Raw genomic sequence first — 16,767 nt, 5'->3', positions numbered from 1 at the left:
AGATTCTGAACTGCTCTTACAACTACAGTATGTGTGTAGTTGATCCATTTGAGTTTCTGGTCATTGGTGACCAGACATTGATGGTGAGAGATTTTGTAATGGGATTGTCACTACACGTTAAGAGTAGAAGGTTAGACTCTGTCTTGATGGAAATGTTTGCTGACTAGCACTTTTGTGCCGTCAATGTGACTTGCCATTTATCAACTCTCGCCTGTATGTTATCTTGATTTTCCTACATGCAGGCACAGACTGCTACATTTACTGAGAAGTAATGAATGAATAGAACATTGTCCAATCGTTAGCAAACCTCCTCACTTCTGATCTTATGATGGAGGGAAAGTCATCAATAAAGCTGTTGAAGATGGTTGGCCCAGGAAAACTACCCTCAGGATCTCCTGCAGCAATATCCTGGGATTCAGATGAATGACCACCAACCACATCTATCTTTCTTTGGGCAAGATATGATTCTAACCATTGGAGTGTTTCCCTTTGATGGCCACTGACTTTAGGTTTACTGGGATACCTTGATGCCACACTCTGTCAAATGTCACCTTGATGCCAAGGGCAGTCACTCTCACCTCAGCTTTGAAATTCAGCTCTTTGGCCCAGGTTTGGACGAAGGCGTGATGAGATCTAGACCCAAATGGCCCTGCCAAGACCTAAACTAGACATCACTTAACTCGTGATTGGGAGTAAAGTGATAGAACAAGGAACAGTACCATACACAAACAGGCCCCTTGGCCCACAATGATGAAAAACACTATGATGCTGGAGGAACTCAGCAGGCAGTCAGCGTTTCAGGTCAGGACCCTTCTTCAGGACTAGATAGGAAAAGGGAAACCCCAATGTATAAGAGGGAAAAGCAGAGCAGTGATAAGTGGACAAAAGAGGGGAGGTGGTGTGGGCACAAGGTGGTGATAGGTAGATGCAGGTAAGAGATAGTGATAGGCAGGTGCTGGGGAGAAGGGGAGAGCAGATCCACCGGGGGATGGGTCAAAGGTAGGAGAGAAAAAAGATGGTAGGAAAAAAAGATAGGCTTGGAAAGGGAAGGAAAGAAGAGGCATGGTTTGGTGGGGGTGGGGGGGGGGTCGGTGGTGGGATTACTTAAAGTGGGAGAATTCAATGTTCATGCCGTTAAACTGCAAGGTTCCAAGACAGAAAATGAGGTGCTGTTCCTCCAGTTTGCGCTTGGATTAGGACTGACTATGATAGTGTTGGGGTGGGGTGGGGGGGAGTTGAAGTGACTGGCAATGGGGAGATGCAGATCACAGTTACGGACAGAGAGCATGTGTTCTGCAAAACGGTCATCTAGTCTGCGTTTGATCTCACCGAGGTAGAGGAGGCCACACTTGGAGCAATGAATGCAGTAGATGACATTAAGGGAGGTGCAGGTCAATCTCTGTCTCACCTGAAAGGACTGTTTGGGTCCCTGGATGGATGTGGTGTGGGGGCAAGTGTTGTAGGGGCAGGTGTTGCACCTATGCCAGGGGCAGTGGAAAGTTCCTGGGGTGGGAGCGGGATGGGGGGGGAGGAAAGAGGAGTGAACTCGGGAGTCGCGGAGAGAACAGTCCCTGTGAAAGGCAGAAAGGGGTAGGGAGGGGAAGATATGCTTGGTAGTGGGGTCCAGTTGGAGATGGCGGAAGTGGTGGAGAATGATGTGTTGGACATGTAGGCTGGTAGGATGAAATGTGAGGACAAGGAGGACCCTATCCCTGATGTCTGGGAGGAGTGGGGCTGAGAGTAGAGGTGCAGGAAATGGCAGAGATATGGGTGCGAGCTCCCTCGACCACAATCAGGGGAAGCCATGTTTAGAACAGAAGTTACACATCTTGGATGTCCCGGAGTGGAAAGCCTCATCATGGGAGCAGATGCGGTGGAGGCATAGAAATTGAGAAAAACTGATCGCATCCTTGCAAGAGACACGGTGGGAGGAGCTGCATCCTTGCAAGAGGCAGGGACCAAATGCAGACTAGGTGACCGTTTCGCAGACCACCTGCGCTCTGCATCTCCCCATTGCCAGTCACTTCAATTCCCCCTCCCACACTATCACAGATGTTTCAGTCCTCGACCTCCTCCACTGCTAGGAGAAATCCAATCGCAAACTGGAGAAACAGCACCTCATTTTCTGTCCTGGAACCTTGCAGCCTAATGGCATGAACATTGAATTCTCCCACTTTAAGTAATCCCCACACCACCACCCACCACCACCCCTCAACTATGCATCTTCTTTTCTTCCCTTTCCTAGCCTCTCTTTTTTCTACCCCCTTTTGTTTCCTCTCCTCACCTTTAACCCATCCCCTGGTGGATCTGCTCTCTCCTCTTCCCCAGCACCTGCCTATCACTACCTCTTACCTGCATCTACCTATCACCACCTTGTGCCCACCCTGCCTCCCCTCTTTTGTCCACCTATCACTGCTCTGCTTTTCCCTCCTATACTGTATATTGGGCTTCCCCTTTTCCCAATTTCAGTCCTGAAGAAGAGTCCTGACCCGAAATGGTGACCGCCTGCTTTTCTCCACGGATGTTGCCTGGCCTGGCAAGTTCCTCCACCGTCCTAGTGTTTTTCATCTTGATTCCAGCATCTGCAGTCTTTTATTTCCCTTGGCACACAATGTTGTGCCAAACTAATTAAACGAGTAATTAAAGTGTAACTAAACTAATCCCTTCTGCCTACACAAGGTCTATATCCTTCCACTCCCTGGACATTTATGTGCCTATCTAAGAGCCTCTTAAATGTCTCTATCATATTTGCCTCCACTACCATTCTTGGCAGTGCATTCCAGGCACCCACTCCTCTGTGTAAAACAAAACTTGCCCTGCACATCTCCCTTGAACTTATCCCCTCTCACCTTAAATGCATGCCCTCTAGTATGTCATTTCAACCCTGGAAAAAAGATACCTAAAAAAAAAGCTTTCTACTCTATCTATGCCTCTTATAATTTTATAAACTTCCATCGTCTCCCCTCAGTCTCTGCCGCACCAGAGAAAACAACCCAAGCTTGTCCAACCTCTCCCCATAGCATATGCCCTCTTATCCAGACAGGGTCTTCGTAAACCTCTTCTGCATTCTCTCCAACATCTCCACAATCCTACCTATAATGGGGCAACCAAAACTGCATGTAATATTCCAGATACAGCCTAACCAGAATTTTATAAAGCTGCAACATAACTTCCTGACTCTTGAACTCAATGCCTCAACTAATATAAGCAAGCATGCCATACACCTTCTTTAACAGCCTTTCAACCTGTGCAGCTACTTTCAGGGAGCTATGGACTTGGACCCCAAGATCCCTCTGTACATCAACACTGATAAGGGTCTTGCCATTAACCGTGTACTGTCCCTTTGCATTTGATTTCCCAAAGTGCAACACCTCACACTTGGCCAGGTTAAACTCCATCTGCCATTTCTCTGCCCATATCTGCAACTGATCTATATTCCGGTGTATCCTTTGGCAATCTTCTATACTACCCACAATGCTACCAATCATTGTATTGTCTGTGAACTTACTAACCCACCCATCCATGTTTTCATCCAAGTTATTTATATATCACAAACAGCAGAGGTCCCAATATGGATCCCTCCAGTCAGAATAAGTCCCATCGACTCATTCAGGTAGAACCATAAACTCACAGCACAGAAACAAGCTCTTCGGCCCCCCCCAGGACTGCAATGACCATGAAATTTCATGTCATCAATGAGGTGGGATTAAAACCTTATTAAAATATTATCACTAATTCTAAAAATGTTAGAAAACAATTGAAATTAACTACTTATTTTATTTAGTTGATGTAAATATAAATTACCTTGCACTTGCCCTCCCCCATGCATTTCTTCACATTGAAATAAATGGGCCTGTCAGACTCGCACAGATTCAGTGGACAAATTTCCTGGCCCAGTCCCTGGGATATTTTTGAAAGATTGCTAAATTGATCATAGCTTTCAAGGGAACTTCTTCCTTTGCTTGGGAGTATCAAACATCTGCACAAATATACTGGTAAAGACCAACAACTCCAAATAGATCTACTGGCTTTAAAAGTAGAAGGTACACGCCTATGAATGTACAATCCTAACTCAAATATGCATAAACTCAATCCTGAAAGGGAAGGTAAATTCCTTTCAAAATTAGATATTTATTTTAAGCTTGAAGCTTCACTTCCACAGAAATAGTGATTAAATGACTCCTCATATTTCCTTTCAATTCCATTAACTGTCTATTCAAAGTGAATAAGATGGGTGCATCTCAATTTCTATTCACAAAGTAATAGAAACCTGAGAAACAAAGGCATTAAAGTATACCAATGATTTATTAAAGAAAACACTGAGAATTTTTTTTTATATATATAAAGGACTCCAGCAGTTTCTCTGTTTTTTTATTGCTACAAAACACAAAAAAAATCTAAGAGGGCTACCACTTTGAGTGCTTCAGTATGAGGTACTGTAACACAACGTTCATTGGACTCTACAATAATGAGGGCACCTCCCTCCAATTAATGCCAAAAGTTGCAACAAATCTCAGGCTTCTATTGTTAAGTAACAACTCAGATTTACAAGCTGGTAATTGATATAGTTATATATTAATAATGTTGGGTAACAGAGTAAATCTTCAATCCCAAAGCAGCAAAAATATGGCCCAACAAAATTTTATTTTGGATCCCATAAACAATACAATTTGATGAAACAGTAAAATTATGTGCACATAAAATGTCACACCAATTAGTAAATGGCACATTAAATTTGGGCTTTAATATGTATACAGTATTTTCATTTATGAAAAATTTATATTTAAAAAAGTAATTGCATACACCTGCAAACCAACCGATAGAAAATTGCGATGGAAGATATATCTGCTCAGAAATTATTTCCTTTCAAAGTACACATTGATTTTGTCAGCTACATGAGAGATTTATGCTTGCCGTAAGTGGATAAGAAATCTTTCTGTCAAATTTTGAGAATGTATAACTTGCAAAATTGTCCACATTTCTTAAAGCACTGCCTTTAACAATTAAGAGGAACATAAGAATTCAGCTCCTCATGCTTGGTCCACATTTCAATAAGATCATGACTGACCTTCTATCTCAGTGCCATATTACAGCACTAACCTCTCAATTCCATGAATAACTATAAACCTTTTAAGGTAATTCAATCATCATATTTCCCCCTTAAAATCCATAATTACACCACATTCCATTATCCACAGTATGAAGTTTGTTTTTCTACTCCACATGGTTTAATTATAATTAAGGATTAATATTTTTAAAAAAATGAATTACCTTCAAGAAAAATCTTTTGTCTGTTCTAGCAGGATTGTAGGAGGAAAGGTAGGCAGCAATCAACAGGAATTTAGAGTAATACGGAAGCTCAACATGACCATGAGCAGAAAGCCCTAAGCATGAAAAGAAAAAATATTTAAGACTACAAGTTCTACAGTTCTTTAAGCAGAAACATTTTATGGACAAAAAACAACTGCATAAGCATTTCCACAAAGCAGTTGACACATCAAAACTGAATTTTGTTTGCAATTTTGCAAAAAAATTGGAATATGCTCCATTTTGAATACTCTTGTTCCAGGTAATACTCTCCATCATTGCAATATCACTCTTGATCAGGCTTTTGAAGGTGAAAAGATTTTCTTGATTTTGTTTTCTTACTACTAGGAAATGATTCTGTTTATTTTTTAATCCCCAGTTCCTTTTATGATGCAACCAGAATTTGGAAATAATCTTTAATAATTAATAGCTGTTAGAAACACATGGAAAGATGTAGAAACAATGAGTGGAATGGGACTTATTATATGCTTCCACAGCATATGTTTGGAAAGCCATTAACTAATCTGGTGGTACTGTTAAATTATGTAATTAGTATGAAGATCATGCAGGTAAATCACCACACAGTATAGTTATAAATTGATAGCTTTGAATTATGTAACAAAAAATCCAAACCACAAATGATAAAAGTAACCATAATGGAAGAAAGCAGACATGGCAAAGGCGTGAATAAGAGGTAGATTGGACCTTAGTGCAGAACCAAAGAATAACATTGGTTATTCCTTGGGTGGTTATTTGATCACTTATGCTGGCTCCAACACTGAATAAAATCATGGCTTATCTTTTCACAGTACAATTTTTTGTGCTAACCTCATATTTTGAATCCCTTGATATCTAAAATTCTATCAACCTTTGCCCAAGATGTAATCAGCAACCGAGCCTCCATAACACTCTTGGGTAGAGAACTATGAAGATTCCCATTCTCTGGGTAAAGGAATTTCTTCTCATCACTGTCCTGAATGGGCATCACTTTCTGCATCCCACTCACAAACCACACTGTCACCTAACTCTGTAGCATCAATGTATATTATACTTAGTGCCCTCATTTAAATCATGTTACACAGATGAGAATAGGTAGGACCTGCAGCACTCCACTAATCACAGCCTTCAAACCTGAAAATGAATTGTTTATTCTCACTGTCTATTCTGTCCATTACCTAATCTACAATCCATGCCAGTACATTAACTCCAAAACTATGCTATTTAATTTTATTTAATAATCTTGTGTCAAATCTTATCAAGGATCTTCCAAATCTCCAAATATATCATATTGACTGGTTCATCATTTTTCAAACAGCTGGTACATGTTAATAAACAAAGAGATGTGTCAAACATCATTTCCTATTCATAAATACATTTTGATTCTGAAATTGAATTTCTTTTGCAGTTTAAAAGACTGTACTCCATTTTGAATACTCTGATCCTTCCAGGTAATTTATTACATTGAAGTATCATTCTTGATAAATCTGCCAAAGGTATAAAACATTTTCTGGATTTTGTTCCCCCTGTCCCCCCCCCATCCCCCGAGAGGAAAAGATTTGATGATATTATCTTACAAGTACCCTATTACCATTTCCTTAATAATAAAGTCCAGCAATTTCCCCTGCTGCAGTTATCAGTCTAACTGGTCCATAGCTCCCAGTTTTCACCCTGTCTTTTCTTAAATAGTCTGGTTACATTTGCTGCCTTTTAATTTGTGGGAGCCATTGTCATATCTATGGAATTTTGGAAGATGACAACCAATGTTTTCATTATTTATATAGCCACCTCATTCAAATCCTAAATTTGTAGACCATTTTGAGATATTATCAATCACATTAATTTCTCCAATACCTTCTTTAAACTAAATGCTATTTTAGAAGCGAAACCTAGGCCAGTAATTCTCCACAATTTGCAGATGGTTTTATGTCTCCTCTTGTGAAGATGGACACAAAAATACTTCTGTTTATTTTTTTGTCCTTTCCTGATTCTACCATATAATTTTTCCTGTCTCAGTCAAAGGTCTTGCATTGTTTAGTTATTCTTTTCCTTTTAACATATTTATAGAGGCTCTTACAATCTGCATTTATATACTTTTCACCACCCTAATCACATAACATACTTACCCTTTCTTCACGATTGCATTGGTCCTCTTTTGCCAAATTCTCCCATTCCTCAGGCTTACTGCTTTTTTCACAACATTGCATCCTTTCGTTTGATCAAACACTAACTCTAATTCCTCTTGAAAGCTACAGCTGGAACACTTTTCCTGTTTTGTTTGTGCCTTAAAAAGGCTTCTATGTTACTTGTAAATTATCAATTAATTCACAGGAGTATGAACATTTCATGGCATTTTTTTTTTCTCACTTCTTGGCAGCCAAGGGAGCAGGAGGACCAGAAAACACATGGAATAAGTCATCAGTTGAGAAAACCATGAGTGATAGAGACCAACCCAACAGAATGACTTAAGAACTAGATGTTGTGATTAAAAACCACTCTTGTACAGCTTAACCTGTTATTAGTAGTAATGAGACAGGATTAACATTTGTAATTATCAAATAAGACTTTCTTTGCAATTCATACGTTACTTTGTACAAGACATTGGTGAGCCCATATTTGGAATATTATATTCAGTTTTGGTCACCCTATTATAGGAAAGATGCCATTAAGCTGGAAAGAGTACAGAGGCGATTTACGAGGATGTTGCCGAGACCCAAAGGACTGAGTTATGGAGAGAGGTTGAGCAAGTTGGGAGTTTATCCATTGGAGCGGAGAATGAGGAATGTCTTATAAAGGTGTACAAGATCATGAGGGCATAGATAGGGTGAATGCGCACACAGTCTTTTTCCCAGGGTTGGGGAATCAAAACTACCAGACAAAGGCTTAGGGTGAGAGGGGAGAGATTTAAGAAGAACCTGAGTGGCAACTTTTCCACCCAGATGAAGTGGTTGAGGCAGGTACATAAACAACATTTGAAAGGAAATTGGACAGGTACATGGATAGGAAAAGTTCAGAGGGATATTGGCCAAATGTGGGAAAATAGGACCAGCTTAGATGGGAATCTTGGTCTGCATGGCCGAAAGGCCTATTTCCATGCTGTATGGCTCTATGACTCTATACTAAAATTGATCATCTGACCAGCAACATCAGAAGGGCAAAGATTCTTCTGGTCAATTCGACCAAGCTGTGTTACCTTTCAGGTGTTTACTGTCTTCATCTTCCTGCTCCAGCCTCTCCCATTGAGAACTGAAACACATGAGATAATATTTAACAAGAACCACCCTTTGGTTTTGCCAATAGTTTTATTCTATGATCTCTTACAAAGGCATTGGTTTAAAGAACAAAAGCTATAATCCAATTCTCAGAAAATAATTCTCCACCTTTATCAATTGGAGGAACAAGTCACTTTGAATAAACCATTTCAGGCATACAAGGTAAAATAACTGCAGACAAAAAAAATACTTTTGGACAGTTCTCTGCTCTTTTCAAAATCACCAACCTCACAAAATTCAATCAATTCAAATGCAAGCACAAATAGGCTGAGTTGCCTGAGTTTTACTAATAGACCTTGGAAGTCTGTACTTAATATTTGGTACTTAAGATTACTCCAAATACAGTGTCTTTATTTACAGTGCCAAACAAGTCAATAGGTACAAACAGTTGATTAATGAATTTTTGCTATAGCACAAGTGACATTTTATAATACACACCCTGAACTTATGAAGTATTTTTAAAAATTATAGCAAAGAATTTTTATTGTTCGGAAGAAGGTGGAGACAGAGAATTGATTATGTAAGAGCCTCTTGTCTGTCTTCAATGATAAATATCAGCCAGAACTGAAATCACAGGTGTAACTGTGTCAACAAGATCCTTATCCACTAAGTTGAGCTGTGGTATGTTGACAGATACTTTTAAACCACAGACTGCAGCCACTTGACACAATAGGTTTCACCTGACATATTTGATCTTTGAAGCTAAGCACAAGATTTACAAAATCTGACCTCAGAATGGATGGATCCCTATTGGCTATAGAAGTACCCCAGCAGGACAATCAGTACTGTACTGAAAACTGACCTTTATTAGCTCGAGCTGAATGTCAACCCTGGACAAGAATCATGTATTATGAAGGGCAGAGATATCACAAAGAAGAGAATGAAAAAATATTTCAGCATGTCGTCAGTTGATCAGAGTCACAGAACCAGACCAGGTTTGATGATAATCCAGGAAAAAACAAGGTCATTATGACAATACTCAAATTAACATGGGAGGGCATGGATGATGAATTTTCTTAAAACACCAAATATGTTGAAGTTCAGCTGTGACTGGTTCGAAGCTTTGAAGCAAGTCAAAGCTACCATTCAGGAAACTTGGAGTAAGTGCAATATTAAGATAATCATAGATTTGTGGTATGACGTCCCCCATTCATTAATGGTGCGTAGGGGAAATTATGGATATAGTTCAAGCCACAAACACAGCACCACCACTACCAAAAGAGCTCACAAAAGTGCTTTTAAAGGCCATTTTCTACATCAAAAAAGCAACTGTCTTATTCAAAGATGACAATCCCAATATGGAGTGCATCAGAAGTGGTTGCATGCAGTCAGAAGAAAAGATTCAAGCATGTGCTCAAAGCCTCCTTGGAAACAGCAACACCTCCATTGACTCCTGGGAACCCATGGCCACGACCACTCAAAGCAGAGAAGGAACATTCAGGGTGGAGAACCTTGACACCAAGCATTAGGAGCACAGAGAAGCCCTGCACAAGCAGGGAAAGGAGTGCACCATCTCCCACACAGTCTACCTGTTTGCCGCATCAGGCACCTCATGCACCACACTGGCCTCATTAGCCACCTCAGAACCCACAAAACTCAGTCGATTTTTGATCTTAAGAATAAAAAGTAGAGCATATGGATGATGCTGCACTTTGTTGAAAGGAGCTTGATCAGTTGATAAAGAGAGCTCTTCAGGTTTCCATTGACACTTTCTTTAATTTTCATTCATCAGCCACCCAGGAACTGTGGTAAGAAGACCCTTCATCGTGAACATTGCAAACTCATGCATGCTCAAAACAACCACTACCATCACCTAAACACGAGTGACAAATTTGCTACCCACCTACCCCGCTGCAACTTCAACATGCAAAGTCATTATTACCAGTTACATACAGATATACGATTTAATAGCCAGATTGGACCATTCAACCCCACAAACCCGCTGACCGATTCAGTAAAATCATGGCTGATCTAGTTGCAACGTCAAATCTGCATTCTCACCTACTTGCAATAAACTTATCTTGTTTATCAAAAATCCACTGGCATTTGAGGAAGAGTTCCACAGACTCATGACCTTCAGAAAATATTGCCTCATTTGCATCTGGTACACCCAGACTGCATCACCTGGTTCTAGATTCTCCCATAAAAGGATCGATCCATCCACCTTGTCAAGCCCCCTAGGATCTTCAGGTTTCACTTTGCTGGAGATTACACTATGCACGTCATTATTTCCAAAACTTATGATGTATTTTTAAGTGTTTAGGTTTTATGGACAAAGGTCGTTGAGCTCTGCAACACAACCAGTTTTTACAAAAACCATTGGGAAACAACTTTTCAACTTATAAATGTTTACTTAATACAAAATTTTCCAAGAAGATAACCTCCTTTATATCAAAGAATATCTGTATTAGCAGTTAACAAAATAAAAGCTCAACTTTTCTGCTCCGAACAGCTTAAATAAGCAATTTGATCTACTGACTGCCATAATATTGCTTACTAATTTTACATTTTGCTGGCAAGTTATGGAGCAGATTACTTTTCTTTTTGAATTAAAATGAAAGCATGTTTTTTTCATGAGAAAGGATAAAATGGCTCAGCACAATAGGGCATCAAAAGTCCTGACAATTGCAACAAAATCTTAGAAGTAGAGATGCCCAAACCATGTGTCCTTATGGCACAAACACCCTTGAAAAGCCAACACAAAGCCAAGGCAAGTTAAACCACTTTAGACTTGATTTTCCTGTGCCAGATTCTACTGCTGATATAATAAGCCTGTCGTATGAGCTATTGCCTCATTCATGAGTAAATTCTAAATCAGTAAACTGAGAGAGCTTAATTTGTGGCCGATGAAAAATACAAACATGCCTATATATAAAGTTTAAACCTACAAAGCTCCTTAGAATACATTAATTGAATCTAAAGGAACAATTATATACTGTACATTTCTAAATTACATTTTTAAAGAGATAAGCCAAGTTTTCCATTAAACATTACTATCAAAAATGTTTCAGATCCCAGATTACTCTAATAGTGACACAGAAAGAACCTTATTTTATTTTTACTAACGTTCTGCATCAGCTTTGTTCAATTGGTAATAGCTCCATTTCCAGTTTAGAAAATATCATATTCAAGCCACATACTTTCAACGCTAGATGCTGCTCCAGTGCCTGACCAAGAAAGTATTGCAGAACCTTTTCACTGTTTTATTCATCAGATTATTACCTTGAGATTTCTCGTAGATAAACAGTTTGCATTGCTTTTTTAAGATGTGGTTCAATGTTTCTCCACAGCCGACGAGTATCCTCTTCTCTGACTTGGGGAAAAGAAAAAGAGCTTTTGCAAACCTTGTATCTGCATTTCTTTTTCCCCTCTATACCTTAACAGTAGCTGTCCAGTGTATGTAACAGTCACCTCTAAAAAGGCAGGGATGTTCTCTGAAGGCATCTTTTTAACTTGCAGAAGACATTCTTAAGTATAGGGAAAGGGATCTGACCCAAGTTTATTTTCCTCATTTAACGTGGCAGAGATTTAATTTATTTTCCTTCATTGCTTCCAAAGCCCTGAGGAAAGGCCAAAAATAATTTCAGCCTGAATTTCGCATTTACATTAATCTAATTCACATTTCTGAAAAACTGCATTTTCAACAACAATTCTGTTGAGCTGTTAGAATTTCAATAATCTTAGTCTTCCTTCCTTAATGAATATGATTCAATTTCACCAGCAAATAGATAAGATGAACTTCAGATATTACATTAAATATCTTTTATAAAATGACCTCAGCAAGCAAACCACTTCAATTATAAAGAGAGAAGGGAGTAAGGAGTGCAACAAAAAAGTGTCGGGGTAAACATCAGTTGCCAAGGGACAAACACAAGGACAAAGCACAACTGGAAAAACTATATTGTATTCATGCAACGTGAAAGGAATACAATTAACTCTGCAGGTTTACTTTTTAATTAAGTTATTGAAATCATCAAGCATACTTCATCTTCCACCATTAACTGAATTAGCTGCAGAATCAAAATACATAGTATTTATCTTTTATCACTAAAACTGTAAGTTACTCAACTGATTCACCAATAATTGACCATGCAATTCATTTGCCCTCATTTTTGTTCAGATGTACACTTAATAGTTGTAAACGCAATATATCTGAATTTAATTTTAGCCACTAGTCAAAGAACAGCCACTGAACCAACAATCCCAAAGAGTAAAACTTAGAAAGAAATTAAGTGGCAGGTTGAAAAATAATATTTCTAATTTACAACTGTAATACTTATAGAAAAATTTTGTTTGCCTTGATAATCTCATAAATGCTGCTGAAATATAATTGTGTGAAATTGAAACAGATCTGGTTGGTGTATTTGACACTCAACATGCCCTAAATGCAATGGCAAAAAAGCATGTATCTCTTCTTTGCACACCAAATTACAAATCAGGACATAAGAAAACATTCAATTCCCCAACAGTGTGTAAAGATTTCTGACATTAAACAGCCAACAGGTGGAAAAGATGAGAAAAGCTTCAAATGTTAGGTGGGGGGGTTCAGATGGAGTCTTGTATGAGGGATACAAGTTAAATGTGGATCACAAATAACCTGATGATTCTCAAAATAAAAATCCCAATTTAAATACACTTGCAACTACGGGAGAGCAATAAAACACACAAGCACAGTGACTATTTAAAAAGCAAATGACTGATGAGGTTTCAATGTGGTGAGGTCAAGGAATAGGGACTAGACTTGGTAGGTTTTATTCTGCAAAATTCAGCCATTCCAATCTAGTTTGTAATTTTGGGTATCATTTCACACAAAATTTGCCTTTGGACAGAACACCTCTACCATGAGCCAGTTGCTGCTTTATTTACTTTTGTCAGGTAATCTCTCAGTGACACCATTTGGAAACTGCCACGCCTTCCCAATTATGAGGAAGCAGATTTTGCAGCAGTACCCCAAAGGGCACTTGAACACTTCTTTAAAAAATAAATTATTACAAGAGATCATTACATTTACTTTCAGTTCCTCACTGTAACTATTTTTAAAACAAGTAAATCTCCTCTATGGCTTACCATTTCCTTTTTTAACAGGTTCACAGAACTTTGAAAAATTTAATGCAGCCTAAAATAAAACATATACACACAGGCACTTCAGTTAAAGGTATATTAATACAATGAATTTCCCTATTAAATATTCATCCATATTTTACAAGGAAACATCAGCAGCTACCGACATCTTTCTCAATGATTCTTCCATAGCTCTCCGCAATTTTGAGATTTCTGTGCAAGGTCAGGAGTCCAGAAATTGCAATCTGTTGTGCTGCCCACCTCACTGACATTGGACTCATATGGAATCCTACAAGATAAAGTAGCAGCAATTCCCACTACTTATGGAGATGAATCTGGGTAAATACCTTGCACAGATTGAACTCAACAGCACAGATAATTTCCCTATTCACTTCAATGGAAAGTAACTGCCATGGGATTAAGTTAATTTAGATTTATTAAAAATTGCTTGACATTATTTAAAATATCATTTTAATTTTTATTCAGTTGTTTTAATATTTTTTTACAATTTAAATAAATTATAATAGATTTTTCATGCTTCTGTATGTTTTTGGATGTCAGAGTTTATGATGGCTCCAACAGCTGACTAAATCTGGGTTGCAAACATCATAGACTTCAAATGTTTCATTGGCAAACTTTCTGGCTTCCCCAAGTAATGCTATTTATTTCACAGAACCTCATCACTACACACAGCTCCACAGATGAAGCTGGCCTCTCTCCTCTTGGCAGAAGCAATTCTTCAGTTTCCAGCAAATGTGGGTGGCTCACCAATGACTGCAAATTCTGGACCATTAAACCAACTCTCATTCTCTCTTGAATGCAGAAAAAAAATTGAACTACCTTCAAACAGAATTGACCCAGACTTTCCCATTCCCCAATAGCTAACAATGACATTTGTATTTATCAGGAAGCTTGGTGAGAAAGTTAGATGCTTTACAATATTTCCTACATATGATGCAATATAGGGTAAACTTCCAAGATGGACTGCTGAGTACTGGGAGCTATCATCCACGTCACAACATACATTTCCTCTGGGAATGCTAAATGCTAGCAGTGAGGTGCCAAATACCACACAGTGAGATAGCATTGTATTCACAAGAATTAATAGCAATCAGCTTCAGTGAATGCAAAGCATCTTATCAGGCATCCTAAAGACATTTTCAGGACAACACATAAATGATTAAAAAATTCACATTTTAACAGTAATTAAACTTTGTTTCAAGATCATAGTTTATTTCAACATAGTAATAATTTCAAAACAGTATAAATGTTGACTGGGAAATTTAAATGATAGGCAGTAGATATGACCAATTAACCCCAATTCTAGTCATTTTTTTTTACCACTGGTGTGATGCTATCTGCATGTGTTCCACTAAGCTGATCCCACTAATCTCACAAAAGGTGAACTGAAAATCTAACTATGACTCTCTCAGTGGAGCCAGTTTGACCAGCTGTTTTTCAGCATTTTTTTTTGTTTTATTTCAGTTTTTCATCCACAATACTTTGCTTTGGTTTTAGAAGAAAATGTGATATTATATCATTTAATTTTGTTTTAATGTCACTGGCATTTCAACAGAGTTTATTTAGTGGTAATACTGAAATGAAAAAGACCTAATTGAAAATAAATATGACCTTGCATGAAAAGGAAAACAAAAAATATGAATGCAAAACATCCAATCTGGACACCACTGTCACCTCTGACAGCTGACTGCATTTACCTGTCTTCTCAACTAGAAAAATAAATTGTCGTGGCATCACTTTGAATATGGATTTAGCAGCTGTCCTGGCTACCACACTAGTAGTGGTGATTGTAAACAACAGACATAACCCATTAATATCAAAATTGTCCTCAGCTTTTATAATGTCATGAAACTTAATTTTTGCTGACACCATTTTTGATTTCCGCCACAGTTAATTTCAATGATGAATAACCAGAAGTGTTCTGTAATCCTTGCTGAATGTTGCTTTAAATTGTTCATACCTCTTTATACACATCTTCTGCATGCAGTTAAAAAAATTAAAAACTCTAAATTTACAGCCAGCCAACTTATCACAACCAATCTCTACAACTATCAGCAATGAACACTTCTCACAATACAGGAATGGATGAGGATGATTTCCCAGCCTACATATCAGAAGAATGTCCACACACACTTCCAATCTACAAAACCTGTTAGATAACTTCCAACTTTGTCTATGTGAAATTTTTATGTCCATATTTATACTTGGTCAGATCCTACACCTTTGGCAAGATGCAATGGTGCCAGCACACTCCAGACTCCTGCAGCTCTGAACTACAGTGTGGATGTACAGAAAGAGCCGGTGGCATATCTGACCTCTGAGTCTGCCAATGAACTTGCCACTGAGGCCAGCAGCTGTCTGGAAAATTGGGCAAGGGGTGTGGGGTGGTGGAAGAAGAAAAAAAATACATTCTCTTCCACAGATCCTTCAAACAGTAAAAAAAACTTACCAGATGCCGCAGCTCTTTCAAATCCCGACAGACAGTATAGAATACTCCAAGCAGAATGCTAATGTAAGACGTGTAAAAATCTGCAGAAAATTCTGGAGGATGATCACGTGAGAGAATTTTCAGGAGGTCATCTGAATTAAAAATAAGTAGTTTAATTTATGGCAATTGCCACAATACATTGCATTTTAGTTTGTGTATCAGTCTGTAGAGGATTCTAGATCAATACCTCCCATAAACAAATGTCAAACTGTAAGAGGAAAAGTTGTTAAAACCACACAACAGCAGAAGTTCAGTAATTCACCACAGTATCTTATTCTATGCAAGAATATAGATTATAGTTCTCAAGTGCTTCAATGGAAAACAGTTGTATATTAAGTCATGGATAGTGGAATATCTATGGATGTTATTAACATGGAGATAATGAATGCCTTTGGCAAAGTCACTCATAAGAGACTGTTAGCTACAGTTGAAGCTGATAGAATAGCAAATTATTGGCCTGCTGAGGAAGTTAGTTAAGAGAGATTTTGATCAGATATTCAAAGCAGCAGGAAATGATAGCAACCTCCACAATGGCAGTGTTGGGGCTGCAACCACATTTTTTAATGGGTATCCAAATTTACCAATTGCACAACAGGAGGGGTCACTGGAAGCAATAAATTG

General features: G+C 38.4%; 1 protein-coding gene across 4 annotated transcripts in view; it reads right to left on the bottom strand.

Annotated features, from left to right (window-relative positions):
* The window catches only part of orc5 (origin recognition complex, subunit 5), a 62,529-nt gene that overhangs the window by 28,670 nt on the left and 17,092 nt on the right, over positions 1-16,767 (bottom strand). For all 4 annotated transcript variants that reach the window (XM_052033896.1, XM_052033895.1, XM_052033897.1 and 1 more), the window contains 5 exons: positions 16,108-16,238; positions 13,644-13,692; positions 11,799-11,889; positions 8,498-8,550; positions 5,272-5,384 (listed from right to left, as the gene is read on the bottom strand). In XM_052033896.1, the coding sequence (XP_051889856.1) occupies positions 5,272-5,384; positions 8,498-8,550; positions 11,799-11,889; positions 13,644-13,692; positions 16,108-16,238 (437 nt within the window). The remainder of the gene's footprint in view (positions 1-5,271; positions 5,385-8,497; positions 8,551-11,798; positions 11,890-13,643; positions 13,693-16,107; positions 16,239-16,767) is intronic.

Source organism: Pristis pectinata, chromosome 19 (genome assembly GCF_009764475.1).
Source record: "Pristis pectinata isolate sPriPec2 chromosome 19, sPriPec2.1.pri, whole genome shotgun sequence".
NCBI lineage: Eukaryota > Metazoa > Chordata > Chondrichthyes > Rhinopristiformes > Pristidae > Pristis > Pristis pectinata.
Note: the sequence above shows the minus strand (reverse complement) of the source record. Positions and strands in the feature narration are given on the sequence as shown.